This window comes from Miniopterus schreibersii (genome assembly GCF_964146895.1).
Source record: "Miniopterus schreibersii genome assembly, chromosome: 6".
In the NCBI taxonomy this organism is placed as follows: Eukaryota; Metazoa; Chordata; class Mammalia; order Chiroptera; family Miniopteridae; genus Miniopterus; species Miniopterus schreibersii.
Window position 1 is genome coordinate 83,045,793 of NC_138107.1, and position 14,203 is coordinate 83,059,995.

Here is a 14,203-nt window from a genome sequence, read left to right on the forward strand (position 1 = left end):
TAAAAAAAACATACATTTTTTTACTGAAAATAGTCATTTTAGATGGTTATGCCTTACATTCCAAATCGCACATTAAAAATGGGCAAAGTTTATAGAATACTTTTCTCAAAATTAATTTTTGAAATAACCCTGAAGAAATCATTTGCAGCCACTTTTTAGGGAATGGATGGGGGGGGTTTTAAAAGAACAATCCGAATTTATTTTCTAGATTAAGATTAACCTCAGAGTAATAAAGCCTCTTTAATAAAGTACATTAACAAGTTTGTGCCAGGAGTGTGTGTGTTTCAAATCTCTAAGGGTGTTTGCTTTAAAATTCTGCTTGTGTGCATTAGGAAAGCACCCCCTTTTGTTTCTTAAACTTTTTCAGCCACAGGATTTACTCATCCAGTGTTCAAAAATTAAAATAGTACAAAGTCTAAAACCAGATCAGAAATAAATCCAATTGGGTAATATAAAGACTTTAGACGTGAAAATCAGACGGAAAGCTGATTTTCTCTGTGCTGTATTGTCTAATACACTCTCTTCAGAGCTTCTTACTGGCACAGCAGCAGCCCTGCCCGATTATAGTCTCAGAACCCAGAGATCCAATGGCCCTAAAGCATGTGGTGCAAGAACTATGCGAGATTTCGCACAGATTCTGAGCTTTTGCCTCTTGGGATGCTCCTTAGAAACATGTACTCTGCTAGCTATAGATAAGTTATTCAGGCGGTCTGTGTTTCTGCCTGAATCCTGGCAAGGAACAAAAAAGGTTTCCTGGAACTATAGTTTTTAAGAAAGTACTACAGTTCTATCAAATGCTGGATTAACTTCATCCAAGCAACCTGGGAAACACCAGCGACCGTTGTTCTGCTTAATTCTTTCATGAAGTCACTGATTTCTATCAGTGTAATGCCTTTTCTATTAGAAAACTTTGAGCTATGTTCCTCTGGCCTTTTTCCTCCTTAAACTTGTTTCTAAGTTTATTTAGAAAACCTTTTTTTTTTTTTTTCCTGTTGCTCTTCACTTTAATCTCAAGCTGCTCTGAAAACACTAGCTGAGACCTGAGCAATGAGGACAGAGAGAGAGTTTTAACACATTTCGAAAATTCCATTTATTACTTTCCCTGGTGTCATTTTGCCTTATAATCAATTATAAATACAGCAGTAAATCCACCTGTCTATAATAAAAGGTACTACTTTTAACAAATTAGGTAAATGGTACCATCCATTGCTGTTAAAGACTGGGAAAACAGGTTTCCTGGTGTGCTGGCTAGAGCATAAAATGGGACAAACTTTCCTACAAGGGATTTGAAGAAAACATTTCAAAAAGCATTAAAAAAGCTGTAGGTTCTTTAGCCTGGGAAGTACTGTAAAACAAGGCTTTATTGCTAAATTGTTCATAGAAGCATCAATATCAGCAAAAAATTTCAAAACTTTAAGACTGAATAAATAAATTACTGCACATATATATGATGACTTGGAGAGAATTACATGGGAAAATTCTGTGTAATGAAAAGGAAATTTAAAATTGTATGTATACTATGATTCAATTTTTGTTAAAATATTCTATGTGTCTGTACATACATAGAAAAATGTCTGAAGCTCACACCAAAACATTATTTTTCTAGAATATGCTCTCTCTAGAAGTAGAGATAATTTTTCTTTTTTCCCCAATTTTGTTTCTATTTATTACAATGAGCATAAGTCATTTGAGCAGTATGAAAAGTTTAAATGTTATTTAAACTATTGAAAGGCAAAACAAATCTAACCACAGTGAATAACTAGCACTTTTACAAATTTGCCTTGTGCAATGTGATCAACAATTTATATAATAAAACCTAAAAGTCAAAAGTAGTTTTCATCTGAGTGAGCAGAACAAGGGGACTCAAGATTTAGATCTATAAGTGATGGGATAGATATGAAATTACTTCCATCCTTAAATTACTAAAATGGAGTTTCCCGACACCAATATCTTGCCTCAATTTTAATTCATCAGGATGACATATCCAGCACTTAATATTGCTTTTTTCTGTCATAGCCAACATACAAATCAGAGAAATCTTTCCCTCTAATCACTTCCAAAATTGGTGATATCTATTCTTTACTCAGTTGTTCTCACATTAAAATGGATTACAACTTAATTTTTCGGAAACAGCATGCTTAAAAACCTGAGTCACTGTCATTGAGTGCGAGTCAATACTTGAAGGCCACCGAATACTTACATCACTCCCTAGCCCATCAGCACCTGTACTGTGGATGTCAGGATACTGCTTCAGAAACTGGGCTACATAGGTCATAATAGACTTCTCATCTGGCTTATCCACATCCACATCTGGAAAAAACAAAACAAATGTGGGTAAATTAATTCACATCTATTAGATTATAATAATACAAGCTTTAAAGTCTAGCCAATACACCAAAGACACTGTCTTAAAGGCAGAAGAAAAATAGAATTGATGTTTAGAGACTTTTTTTTTAGGGGGAGGAGGCAAATGTAGTCTAAGGATACATGGTAGAAATTTTATAATTCATAAAAATGACATTTTAACTAAGAGTTTTTAGGAAAGTAGTACTGTTTCATTGAGAATTCAACATTAATCTATCAAGAACCTGAGCTACTATATGGCTATTCAGGCATCCTGTCTAGTTAATAAAATACACATAATAGGTAAGTTTCAGAATCGTGATGGGTGGGTAGTATTTAAACCACAGGTGTGGCACTCAATAGCAAGTGACTATATAGCTTGTGTAACTACACATGGAGTTGAGGGCTGAAATACTGTGTGTGGCTTTCCCCTTGAGCTGAGTAAGTGTACTGGATACTATTGGGCCTTTTTCTGTACAAACAAGGTGGAGAGCCTTGGCTATCATAGTGAATCTAGGGGCCCAAAGTAAACTCCAAAAGGGGTAGGGATCACCAGGCTGCTCCCCCATCTCAGAGGAGGCTAACCAGGGACCTGTAAGTTTCTGTAACTTACTCTTGGAAACACAAGGGTCTCCTCTTAGACACTATTTTAGTGCTAGAAATGCCCATTCCGAAATCTCACCTTTAAAAACAACTTGTCTACACTGTATTTACATTTCTGCATTCATTAAAAAGATTTCCATAACTGACAACTCAAATAAGATATTATCTGTGACATTTGGAAAATGAACTTTGACACTTTTACTTCAATACAACAAACAACTCATTTTATTAAAGTCATCAAAATTGTCTTTTGAAGGCTTGAAAGAGTTAACTCCACTTCTAAAAAGTCTTAAAATTCAGTCTTACCAAAAAGGTGCCAAACAATTGCAATGAAAATTATGTAGTTTTCTGATTACAACCAAAACACTGGATGGTATCAACACTTCTAAGTGTTTAATAACTGATGTTTTTAAGGTATGATCTTAGATTACTAATGGCCTTTTATTTCTTCCAGATTCTTTGGAGTTATACAAATGGACTAGTTCCTTTACCCTGTGACACCCCAGCCCTTTAAACACACACCTGTAAAACTTTCATTCCACCCATAAGTACAATGAAGAAGTACAGTTCACCTCACTGAGCCACCAATGTCAGAGTATTGTTTGAAGCAACAGAGCTATATTTTGCTACCAATTATAGCACCAAAAATTTTTCCAAAAGAAAATCAGTACAGGAAGATACTAGTTATTTGTGCTTGTCTCAAATTCTCTGGCCTCTCACAGGGTGTTGAAAGTCATCTGTAATTTCTGGGTGTGAAGCGTACAAATCTACTGAGCTGAGCCAACAATACTGAACGTACCTTCGGGATCTAGTAATCTGGGGATCCCCAGTTCCGTTTCAGCAAGAGTGAAAGCTTCCTCCAGGTTTTCCCGGTTAGATCTTCCTTTCACCCTCTCCAAGTCCACGAGCTCTGGTCGAATAGCATGGATGACTGAATGAAAGGCAACTCCGTTTCTCCAACTCCGCCCAAAGTCTTTTATTTCTATTCCAGTCTGCCTTTATGAGATTAAAAAAACAGAATAATGTCACAGTCTGAATAGATAATATGCATTTTTCTCGAGGCCTCTTGCAGAATCCAATATCCTATAGCAATAAATGATATGTGGTTAGCTAAATCAGTTAACTGGTTTTCAGAAAAATTAAGCAAAACAATATTTTTAGAGGGAAAGGAGATAAGATGTAAAAATTCTGGTTCCATACTTAAAGATTTCTATATTAGATTTTTCAGTGCAATTTGAATCATAAAAATATACACAAAATTAGAAAACCACCAATACACTTAAAAAATTAAACAAAACTATATAAATTAGTAACACTAATTATATCTTCCTTATGTTTATTTTTGTTTCTCCTCATTTTTGCTTTTCAAACACTTTAAAAATAGAACTTCCTATGTTTAGTGCCTCCATATTTTATAATGATCAGTACTTGTTTACAACTACTTTCCGGAAGTAAAAAATAGGACTCAGATTAGAGTTGGGCACTCAAAACAGAACAGAAAGTGAGTTAAATTTACATGTCGTTTAGGAAAATCACACAAAAGCACAGCTTCTATGTGAACAGATCTTACCACTGACAGCCTCTCACCACAAAATATTGGTATGATTAATTGAGAACTCTACTGAAATTGCACTTTTCTATCCAGCATCATCACATAAATGTACAGACCTGTAAACTTACTATACCTAGAAGGAAACAAAACTAGAAGCAAATTATCCATCCATAAAGCTGGAGTTGACAAAGGAATCTACATTCCAGATAAAAGATGAAACCAAAGGATAACATTTAAAAAATAAAATTGCTAGAAACTTTTAGGAAATAAAAAACAAATATAACATTCCAAAATGTGAACCTTAGTTCATATTATTATTCAACAGAACCCAATAGTCTTACAATGAGATAACCACGTTTAAATCTTAAAATTTATTTGTGTAAAGGTTATTTAATAGGAGTAAAAGTCCAAACAAATGACTTTAATAGAATAAGCCCTCATGCTATTAATCAAAGTGTAGGGATTAAGTGACTTCATTAATCAGGCCCAACGACGTAGTTGAAGAAGGAATTGGCTTTACTACAGCACTTTCCCAGAGTATTAGTGATGACACGCGTTTGTATTTTAACTCAAGGAAAGAGTGAAAGACAACCTGAAGCAAAGCCGTTCACTCGGTGTCTCTTCAAACTCTGCACTCACTGGAGGCCGCACTCACTGAAACACGTAACTCACGCTATTCAAGGGTCTCAAGTTTAACCAGACTCTTGGTCCTTACTTGGCTGCTGTGTGCTGAGCCCACTTTAACAAAGCCTTCTTCGCATTTCCTTGGGTCCTGGTGGCCACCTTCCGTTTGCTGGGGGGGCTGGCGGTCTCCGAGCTGACCGTGCTGTCCACGGAGGAGGTGCTGCTGGACAAGGACTCCAGTTCCGGCAGGTTGCTGGTCAGCTCCTCAATCTGTGTGCGTGGCGACAGCCGGTGAAATATTAGAACGATCTCTGTCCTTTCCTCAGACGCCTCGCTCTTCCAACTGAAAATGGTTTATCTGAACATCCTTAACACTGCCGACTACACGTAAGCTCTTAAAGGGCAGGACTGATCCTTACCCTTCTTTGTATTTCCTGCTGCATGAAAAACTGTATCTCTGCACCTTATATGCAGTAATAAATACTCGTTAAATACACGGGAATGAATAAAGAAAGCCTCATGGTTATGCAAACCCATGGGGTGCACAACACCGAAAGTGAAGCCTCATGTGAGCCACGGACTTGGAGCGACAATGATGTGTCCACATAGGCCCATTAGTTGTACAAATACACCGCTTCGATCATGATGTTGGGTGTGGGGTGGCTGTGCATGTGTGGGTGCAGGGTTACAGGGGAAGTCTCTGTGCCTTACGCTCAGTTTTGCTATAAACTTTAAACTGCTCTAAAAAATGAAGTGTTCTTCTGGATGGAATGGCAAGTCCATTTCTCCCCTTAATGTCTAATAGGATCACAGAACTGCTCCCTTCCAGAGAACAAAGACAATCTTCTGAACTTCCTGCTCCAATATTTCATCTTCACTGTGCCCTGCCCACTTTTCAGACTGGGTACGGATGCCAGTTCTTTGGGGAATACATGAATAACACCTTTACAGGGAAGAAGAGGAAATTCTGCTACCAAAAATCAATGTATGTGTGAAGGTCAGATTTCTGCCAGCTTGAGAATCAACCCCGAAAGTGTGGCGAATGACAGCACTACTAAAATGCCCACCGCTACTTCCCCCCAGAGTGTTACATCAACTGACAAGGGAGCTACAGCTCAGTACCTGGAAATAGAGAATGATGGTCCACACCAGTCCGAGCACTATTGAGGGACGGCCATCGGCAATATCAGTGGAGTTAATGTTGACTAGTTTAATCTGTTTAAAGAGAAACACTGTCCTAGTAATGCACTAGAAGGTTATACCCCATTTAATTATGCAGTGATGAGCACTTTATTAGACATCAGTAGGACTTGGTCATGCCCGGGTAGTGATACACACGGGTAAGTAGGGTGAGCCATAATAAAAACTGCAAGCACGTGGTTTCAGTGGGAATTTCAGGAGCATTCATTAGGTGCACACGACAAAATTAACCACAAAAGAAAATAAAAAACTTTAAGGTGAAAACATAGGACATCATGCAAGGAATTACCAACAAAATGCCAGACAAAAAAAACACACAACCCACAAGTTATTCTTTACATTCAGAACTTGACGGGAACTTAAAAGGAACTGTGATGAATAGTTTAAGAAGATACACTTACTTTGAAGTTTGTTACCAAATAGCATGAAACTTATGTTCTCTTTTACCTATAAAAGTCAGGAGTTAAAAATTCTAAAATGTGTACTAACCGGTGATCCTCTGTACATGGACTGACATGTAAAGCAAAGGAACAAGATGATACACACACATAAATAACCTTCGAAAGTCAGCATTATTTGTTCAAAGGGGGTAAAAATGGAGGAAGTACATTTAGAGCAGTTTTGGAGAATACATTTTAAAGGCAAAGGAAAGCCAAGAAATAGTAAAGTGGAAGGAGATTGTTAGTGGTCGGTTCCCTACTTTTGGGCACTGATAACTATAAAGTATTCAAGACACATGTTATTCTGTCTGCAGTTGTTCCCAATTATTTATTGCAATGCCTTCCCAACTATCAAAGGAGTTATTTGCTAAGTCCTAGCAAAATGGATTTTATTTGTAGATCGCCATAGAATACAATTAGAACTACTCATCCTCCTCTTCATAATCCCCAAACAAATACAAAAAATAGTAACAAAGCAGTCCTTAAGCTTCTAGCTCAGTATGTCTCAGCAACAAGTTCTTGAGCTGTTCTATTAATAGTAATAAAGTTCAGAAGTTTGTAAGTGGCTTACTTTAATAAAAATTTATCAGATGCAAAATCATCTCAGAAATTCTTTACTCGAGTAATTAAATTTGCTAGTTAAATATCAAAAAGGGGTAGAGTAAAAAGCCAATACAAACATGGTTGGAAATCATTTGATTCACATCTATGGGATTTTGTCTCACTGGTAATTTTCATTCATCATGTTCAGAGAGAGAGGAAAACTGAGAACTGCCATATAGATTATCAGTTCTTATGTGTCTACTTGTTTTAGGCCGAGCACAGTGTAAGACATATAACTCGTTTGCGAAAAACAAGGAACTTCAACTTCCTTTAACCTCTTATGACAGAACCTATTGCAATCTTTATAATCATTTTGATTACTCTGTTTCACAACTCCTCCAGAACTTTCTCCACATTCATTTTAGTATCCATGGACCACAAATTTATAATATATCCTAATTACTGTAAGATTACAGTCCACCCTCTGTATCCTTGGGTTTCAACTGCAGATCAAAAACATTCTAAAAAATTAGTTACATTGTTGCAGACATCTACTATGTAGCTTGCAGTGAACATGTACAGACTTTTTTTTTCTTATCTTATTCCTTAACACAGTACAACAACTATTTACATAGTATTTACATTGTGTTAGGTATTGTAAGTAATCTAGAGATGATTTTAAGTATACAGGAGGACCTATGTAGTTATATGCAAATACGACGCCCTTTTACGTAAGGGACTTGAGCATTCTTGGATTTTGGTATCTGCGGGGTCCTAAAACCAATCCCCCACAGACACTGAGAGACCATAATGTATCTCCTAGAGGACAGATCATTTCCCTTTCCTCCTCTCATTCTTTTTTAAAATGTGGTTGACTATAAGTTGAATTTCCTACCTCAACTGTGCTATGAAGTTAACATACTCAACATATAGAACCTAATGACCTTTTGCTCAACTTGTTAAAAAATTGTTTTTAATAATTATTTTCCCTCCTAAAAACTGTGTGTTCCACAATGGGTTACAAAGCACAGGTTTGTTTGTTTGTTTTTTACCTCCTCTCCTTTGCAAAATCCTATTAAACTTAAAATAAATTCTTAATAGCCTAGGAGTTGGGATGGGCAATAGAGAGACATTCAAAGAGACTGAAAAATTTCCAGAAGCTAGAAAGAGGATGGGGTCACATTAATGAATAAAACTAGGGAAGGATATTGGGCCAGTGGTTCTCAAAGTGAGCTCCTGAGAGCAGCAGCAAACACATCACTGTGACCTTGATAAGAATGCAGAACCTGGGACCTCACCCCAGACCTGCTGGACCAGAAACTAAGGGAGTGCAGCCCAAGAATCTATTTTAACAAAACCTCCAGGTGATTCTGACACACGTCAATGTTTGAGAACCCTGGACTAGATCATTGTACTTGGCTCACATAATCTGAAAAATGTTGATTTTGCAAGCCAGAGACCAGTATGGATTGAGCTGTGTGTCCCCCCAAATGTATATGTTGAAGCCCTAACCCACAATGTGACTGTATTTGGAGGTAGGGCCTCCAAGGAGGCAATTAAGGTTAAACAAGGTAGTAAGGGTGAGGCCCCAAAATTACAAAAGGCTAAATCTAAGAGGATTGTGCAAACATTTTTGGAGGGAAATAAGGCAATATCTAACAAAACTACGTACTCACTTACCTTTTGACCCAGCAATCCACTTCTGGGAATTTACCCAGAAAATGCACTTCCGATAATGTGGAAAGTATGTATGTACAGTTATTAATTGAATCATTGTTTCTGCTTGAATAACGTTAGAAACAACCTAAATGCTCATTCATAGGAGAGCGGTTACATAAACTCTGGCACATCCAGACCGAGGAATACTATGCAGCTGCGAAGACCAATGAGGAAGACCTCCACGAACTGACTCGGTGGCTGCCCGATATGCTACTCAATTTAAAAAGCAAAGCGCAAAACTGCATCTATAGTACACGACCTTCCTGTACAAAAGAAGGTGGCATATGAAGATACAGCTGCTCATCTGTGCAAAAGACATACAGGCATGATGAACGAGAAGCTGGAGCGACAAGCCACCTAGAAGTGCGTCTGTGCTTTAGTTAATAGTTTCAGGCCAGTTTGAATTTCTGTATTTTGACGGTTGTACTACGTGTACATACATGTACCATGTATAACTTCTTAACAGTAGAGGGAGCCGAATGAAGCACAGACATGAAATCTCGGTACCCCCTTTTGCCACTTCTCTGTAACTCTAAAATTACTTTTACACTAATACTGCACGTGTGTGCTGTGGAGATTACATGCAGGGGTTTTACTCCGCACCCAATATTGGAAACATCTGCCTGCCCACACCTTCTCTCTCAAGTGTTTCGCTTTGTTTCCCTCACCTTCCTTCCTTCGAGGAACTTGAGTGCGGTGCCGATGTTGGCCACGGCGTGGATCCGCTTCATACGGCGCCCCTGTTCACAGGGCTGTGAGCAGAGGACAGGAACAGATCACAACGCACGCACTGAAAAGACAGCTCAGCAAAAACTAAAGAGATAGCTATAAAGTCGATTTAAGTGAATTTAACCCTTTGCGATCGTATTAAATTTGGACATGGGTGTCGTACTGGTCGGAATTAAGAGCTTTCAGAGAAATTATGAACTGATACATGAATGAGTAGAGTTAAGATTTGTACGGTTCCTTGCTGTGGTGGCTGAGAGTAGACATACGACCGGAACGGTAAAAAAGCTTTGGTGGCTGAGAGTAGACATACAACCGGAACGGTAAAAAAGCTTTGGTGGCTGAGAGTAGACATACAACCGGAACGGTAAAAAAGCTTTGGTGGCTGAGAGTAGACAAACGACCGCAGAAGGTTAAATATACTTGAAGGATAGTCTAGCAAAACCAGCATCATTCAGTTTCTGTAAAGGTGGGCAGGTACACCAAAGGGCATCACCCACACAGCCCCTTGACAGTGAACCCGTTTCCTCAATAAAGGCATTTCTCCTCGGCTCATCTGTTAACCCACTTGCCTGTCAGGTTGCTGTATGTCTTAGAGCAGAAATTCACAAAGTTCCTACGCTGTCTACTGAGCCTGTTACTCCTATAAGTTAGGAAATATTTACGTGAAAAGCACTCTTGCTGTAGGTGTGAGGCCCGGGGTATGTAGGAGATCTCAGCACTTTTCTCGTAATTTTGTTGTAAACCCGAAACTGCTCTAAAAAAATGAAGTCTTTAAAAAAAGTACTTTTGGTCACTCACCATTTTTTTTTCAGTTATCCTAACATGGAAAGTTATTGACAATATTATAACATTTCTAGGTTTGGATGAGCAAAATACACGGAGCATAGGAGCCCAGGTTAAAAAGCAGGATTGTGGGAATGAAAATCTTACACCATAGTGTGTTCTGACCCGTGTTTGAGTTACTAAAATTTATCATGTGCTTTCTATGTACCACAATGTTAATTTTAAAGCTCAAAACAATGTCAGTGAAGTAGACAGCATTAGCCTCCCCTACATGGACAGGAGATAAGTGGGTAATGAAGGTGAAGGAATTTCTCCATGATTGCACAGCTGGTAAACTCATCTCTTCTCTGTGACACCCAGACCCAAAATAATCTTCCATCAAAGCTCCAAACCGAGTATGTTTTACTTCCCAATTATAGTGTTCCAGGTATGAAATTTTTATGTTATGATTTTAAACAGGTATTTAAATAGAAAACGTATTTTTTAAATTTTTTACTTTTATTTATTCTTTACTTGGGAACCTCTATCATACATGACATAATCCTATCATTGGTCCATACATGGCCTGTTTAGTTATTTACGCATTGGTTGAGGGTCCTTTGGGACCCTTAACTCTCCTACACTTGAGGGCTGCCTGGTGCAATTTGTGGCGTTGATAAGCCTGGAGGGCAGAATCCCAGAGACATGCTACCAGAGCTTGAGATCAGATGCTGGTGGAGGGTATGGGTAACGCCCACCCCTGCCTGGCTGAAATCAGACATGAGCAGAGATGACACCCGGGGCACAGAAAGCATCTGCTACAAGATAAATCAAATTAGAGAACCTTATGCAACACTATTATCAGTTTGTATTTTTCAATAAACAACTCTTTTCCAAAAGCTATTTTGAGGACTCCCTTCATACAACTAGATACTTATGTTCAGGCAAAAGCAATGTTTTAAAAAATGAATTATCCAAGTAATAACGATTGTGTGGCTCTTGTCAAGATGCACTAGATAAAGAAAAAGAATGGGTTCTCCCAACTCCCAGCCCCGTGTTACACAACGTTACGGAGACTGTTTCCTGAGCTTCTCTTTTACATTCTGGTAAACATCATTTATAAATAGTTTATGTTTGCAATCTACTTATTCTCTACCACTCTGAAATAAAAATAAATATAAGCCAGAAAAGAATTTTATTATTTGAGTAATGTAGAAACATCTTACAGCTCACTGTCAATTTGTTTTTTATTTACTCTGCTGGTTTCGCTGTGTATAAAAGCAAAGGATTCAGAACGTGCTGTTCCTGCGCGAAATGACTGATGCTGGAGGATGTCCCCAAGCTTGTGCGAAAAGTGCCGTGTGGGTTTCAGCTTACCTTTGAACGAACAGCTGTATAAGTACCAGGTATGGACTACAACCCTTTCCAAATGACAAGCAAACGCTTAAAGTGAGGTAGATGCGTGTTTGTAATTAAGTTTCCAGGCACCACACAAATGCAACAATTAACCACGATGGACTGACTATTGAGGAAGTCTCTGAAAATGCTTCTAAGGTTGCTATTACTATATACAATGTTTTCAATCCTCTAAAGGTGGGCAGGAGCAAGAAAGGGAATGTATTCCTTGCTCCTGAAGCGACCAATAGACTAGTGTTTCCTGCGTATTACTGACTACAAAAGAGAAAATCATTATCTCATAGGGGCAGAGTCCTTTACACTCCCAACTCCACACCCACCAATTCCAAATAGGAAGAATTTGACGAGTCTGGTTACGGGAAAAATTCTTACCAGTTTCTGCCCAGACAAGACTTCCAGGAGAGCGAGGAGCTTAACACCATCTTTCATGTCTTCAAAAAGATCTTCTACCAGCAGTGGGGGTTTCCGCTATAAAATAAAATAAAACAATAAAATAAAATAAGCAAAAACTGCCTTTTTCTCTGCCATTGCTTTTCTCCTCACTGTGGTGAAATTTGTAGGAGAAATTTCTAAAATACCAAAATGATTTATTTTGGATACGATTGGCAATTCCCTTTTTAGCTGTAAGGAGGGAAACAATCCTTTGGACATAAACTTGACATTCAAAAACTTCAGGAGACTTGATGCTGGGGCTCTCACGTGCACACCAGCATCTTTCTGGAAAGGGGTTTGTTTTGGCCAGGATGGGATGGCGTGGAATAAGGGAAGGAAAAGAAGGTACTGCTGGTGTAAAAGATGGGAGACATTAAAGCAGGACCTAAATGCGGAGCAGGAGGTGCCCCAGGCAAATTGGACCAACCTTCCAACGTCCCCGAGCGCGCCTATTACAGGGGCTTAACGCAGGTGTGGCACTTCCACAGGACAGTCTTTCCCAGGTACGCTTCTAGCTCAGTGCCCTGCCAGGGGCGCACTGTTGGCAGAGTCACGGGCACAGATTTCATCCCCCGCGGACTCGAGGGCTATGTCTGCTTCACAGCCTGGCGAACCTTCTCTCACTGTGGCTCTGAACCCCACGGGTCCCAGGTGCCAGAGTACAGACTGATCAGCACAAGACCACAGCCACTACTGGGAAAATAAGTCGAGGCCCACTTTCAGTTCATGGAGGGTCTGTTATTGTTTACGAAGGTCAATAAAATAATATACTGGGGTTCGCCAACTGGACTTAAGGTCTGTCTTGACTCAGAAGAAAGTGAAGACATGATGACGCTCATGTCAATGGTCAACGGAGGGTCAGGGTCCTCCGATTTCTCAGAGAATCACAATTTTTTTCTATTTATCACCTGGGGTCATCTCTACAGCTTTGTGATTCTGAGTCATGTTAAAGGCCTGATGCTGGTTTCCTGACTTCCAAATATCTTTCTTTAATAAAAAAGAAAGAAATGTCTATGTAGAGAAATTTAGTCGCCAAGTATTTTATTGAAATGTGGCTTTCTTTTCTACCCACTGATATGAAGCATTTACATGTCTCTTATGACTGCATGGATTACAGTCTCTGAATGGTACAATTCTAATTTTAAACATAGTTTTTCTCTCTTTATAAACTGAACAGCTGAATACATTTTGTTCTCATGCTGTGAAATACATATTCAAAAATAACGGTTTTCATTTACAATCATTCTCGTTTAAATTCTACTGTTGACACTGCTTATTATTTATATAGCAAAAATGTAACAGTGACTGTATATTCTAAGCATACAAAATTATTCAGAATAAAATGAGCCATTACAATGAAAACTATCCAGTGCAACAAGAATCAAAATTATTGTATGAGATACATAATCATCAGAACTATGGTCTCCTTATCATTGCAAATGTCCATTCGTATCTTAGAATTTAAAAACAGTGGGAAACGAGGAAAAACGTTCATGCATATGTAATCTATTCAGTGAACAAATGCAAATAAAGTTTTTCATAGATTGTGTTAACCTGAAAATATATAAAGGAAATTAAACAAAGCAGGGGATTTTCATGAAATCATAAACAACCCAAGAAATCTGACACCGAAAAAATGATAATTGCATCCCTACGTCCATACGCAGGTCTCTGCCACTTCGAAGGACACTTTCTCTTGACCCCGTTTCTGCCTGTCCTGCTTCTCCTCTGGCGTCTCTGCCGGTGTCACCTGCTTCCTTCCCCGCCAGCTGCTCCTGCACGTGGCTCCTGGGAGTGGCCCTCACACCAGCAGCGGCCGCTGAACAGTTCAGTAGCCCAC

General features: G+C 38.7%; 1 protein-coding gene across 1 annotated transcript in view; it reads right to left on the reverse strand.

Moving 5' to 3' along the window:
* The window catches only part of SYNE1 (spectrin repeat containing nuclear envelope protein 1), a 357,645-nt gene that overhangs the window by 268,479 nt on the left and 74,963 nt on the right, over nt 1-14,203 (reverse strand). Inside the window, exons 4-10 of the mRNA XM_081140676.1 lie at nt 12,304-12,399; nt 9,693-9,776; nt 6,812-6,832; nt 6,245-6,337; nt 5,214-5,392; nt 3,746-3,942; nt 2,201-2,310 (exon numbers count right to left, since the gene is read on the reverse strand). Coding sequence (XP_080996802.1) covers nt 2,201-2,310; nt 3,746-3,942; nt 5,214-5,392; nt 6,245-6,337; nt 6,812-6,832; nt 9,693-9,776; nt 12,304-12,399 — 780 coding nt within the window. The remainder of the gene's footprint in view (nt 1-2,200; nt 2,311-3,745; nt 3,943-5,213; nt 5,393-6,244; nt 6,338-6,811; nt 6,833-9,692; nt 9,777-12,303; nt 12,400-14,203) is intronic.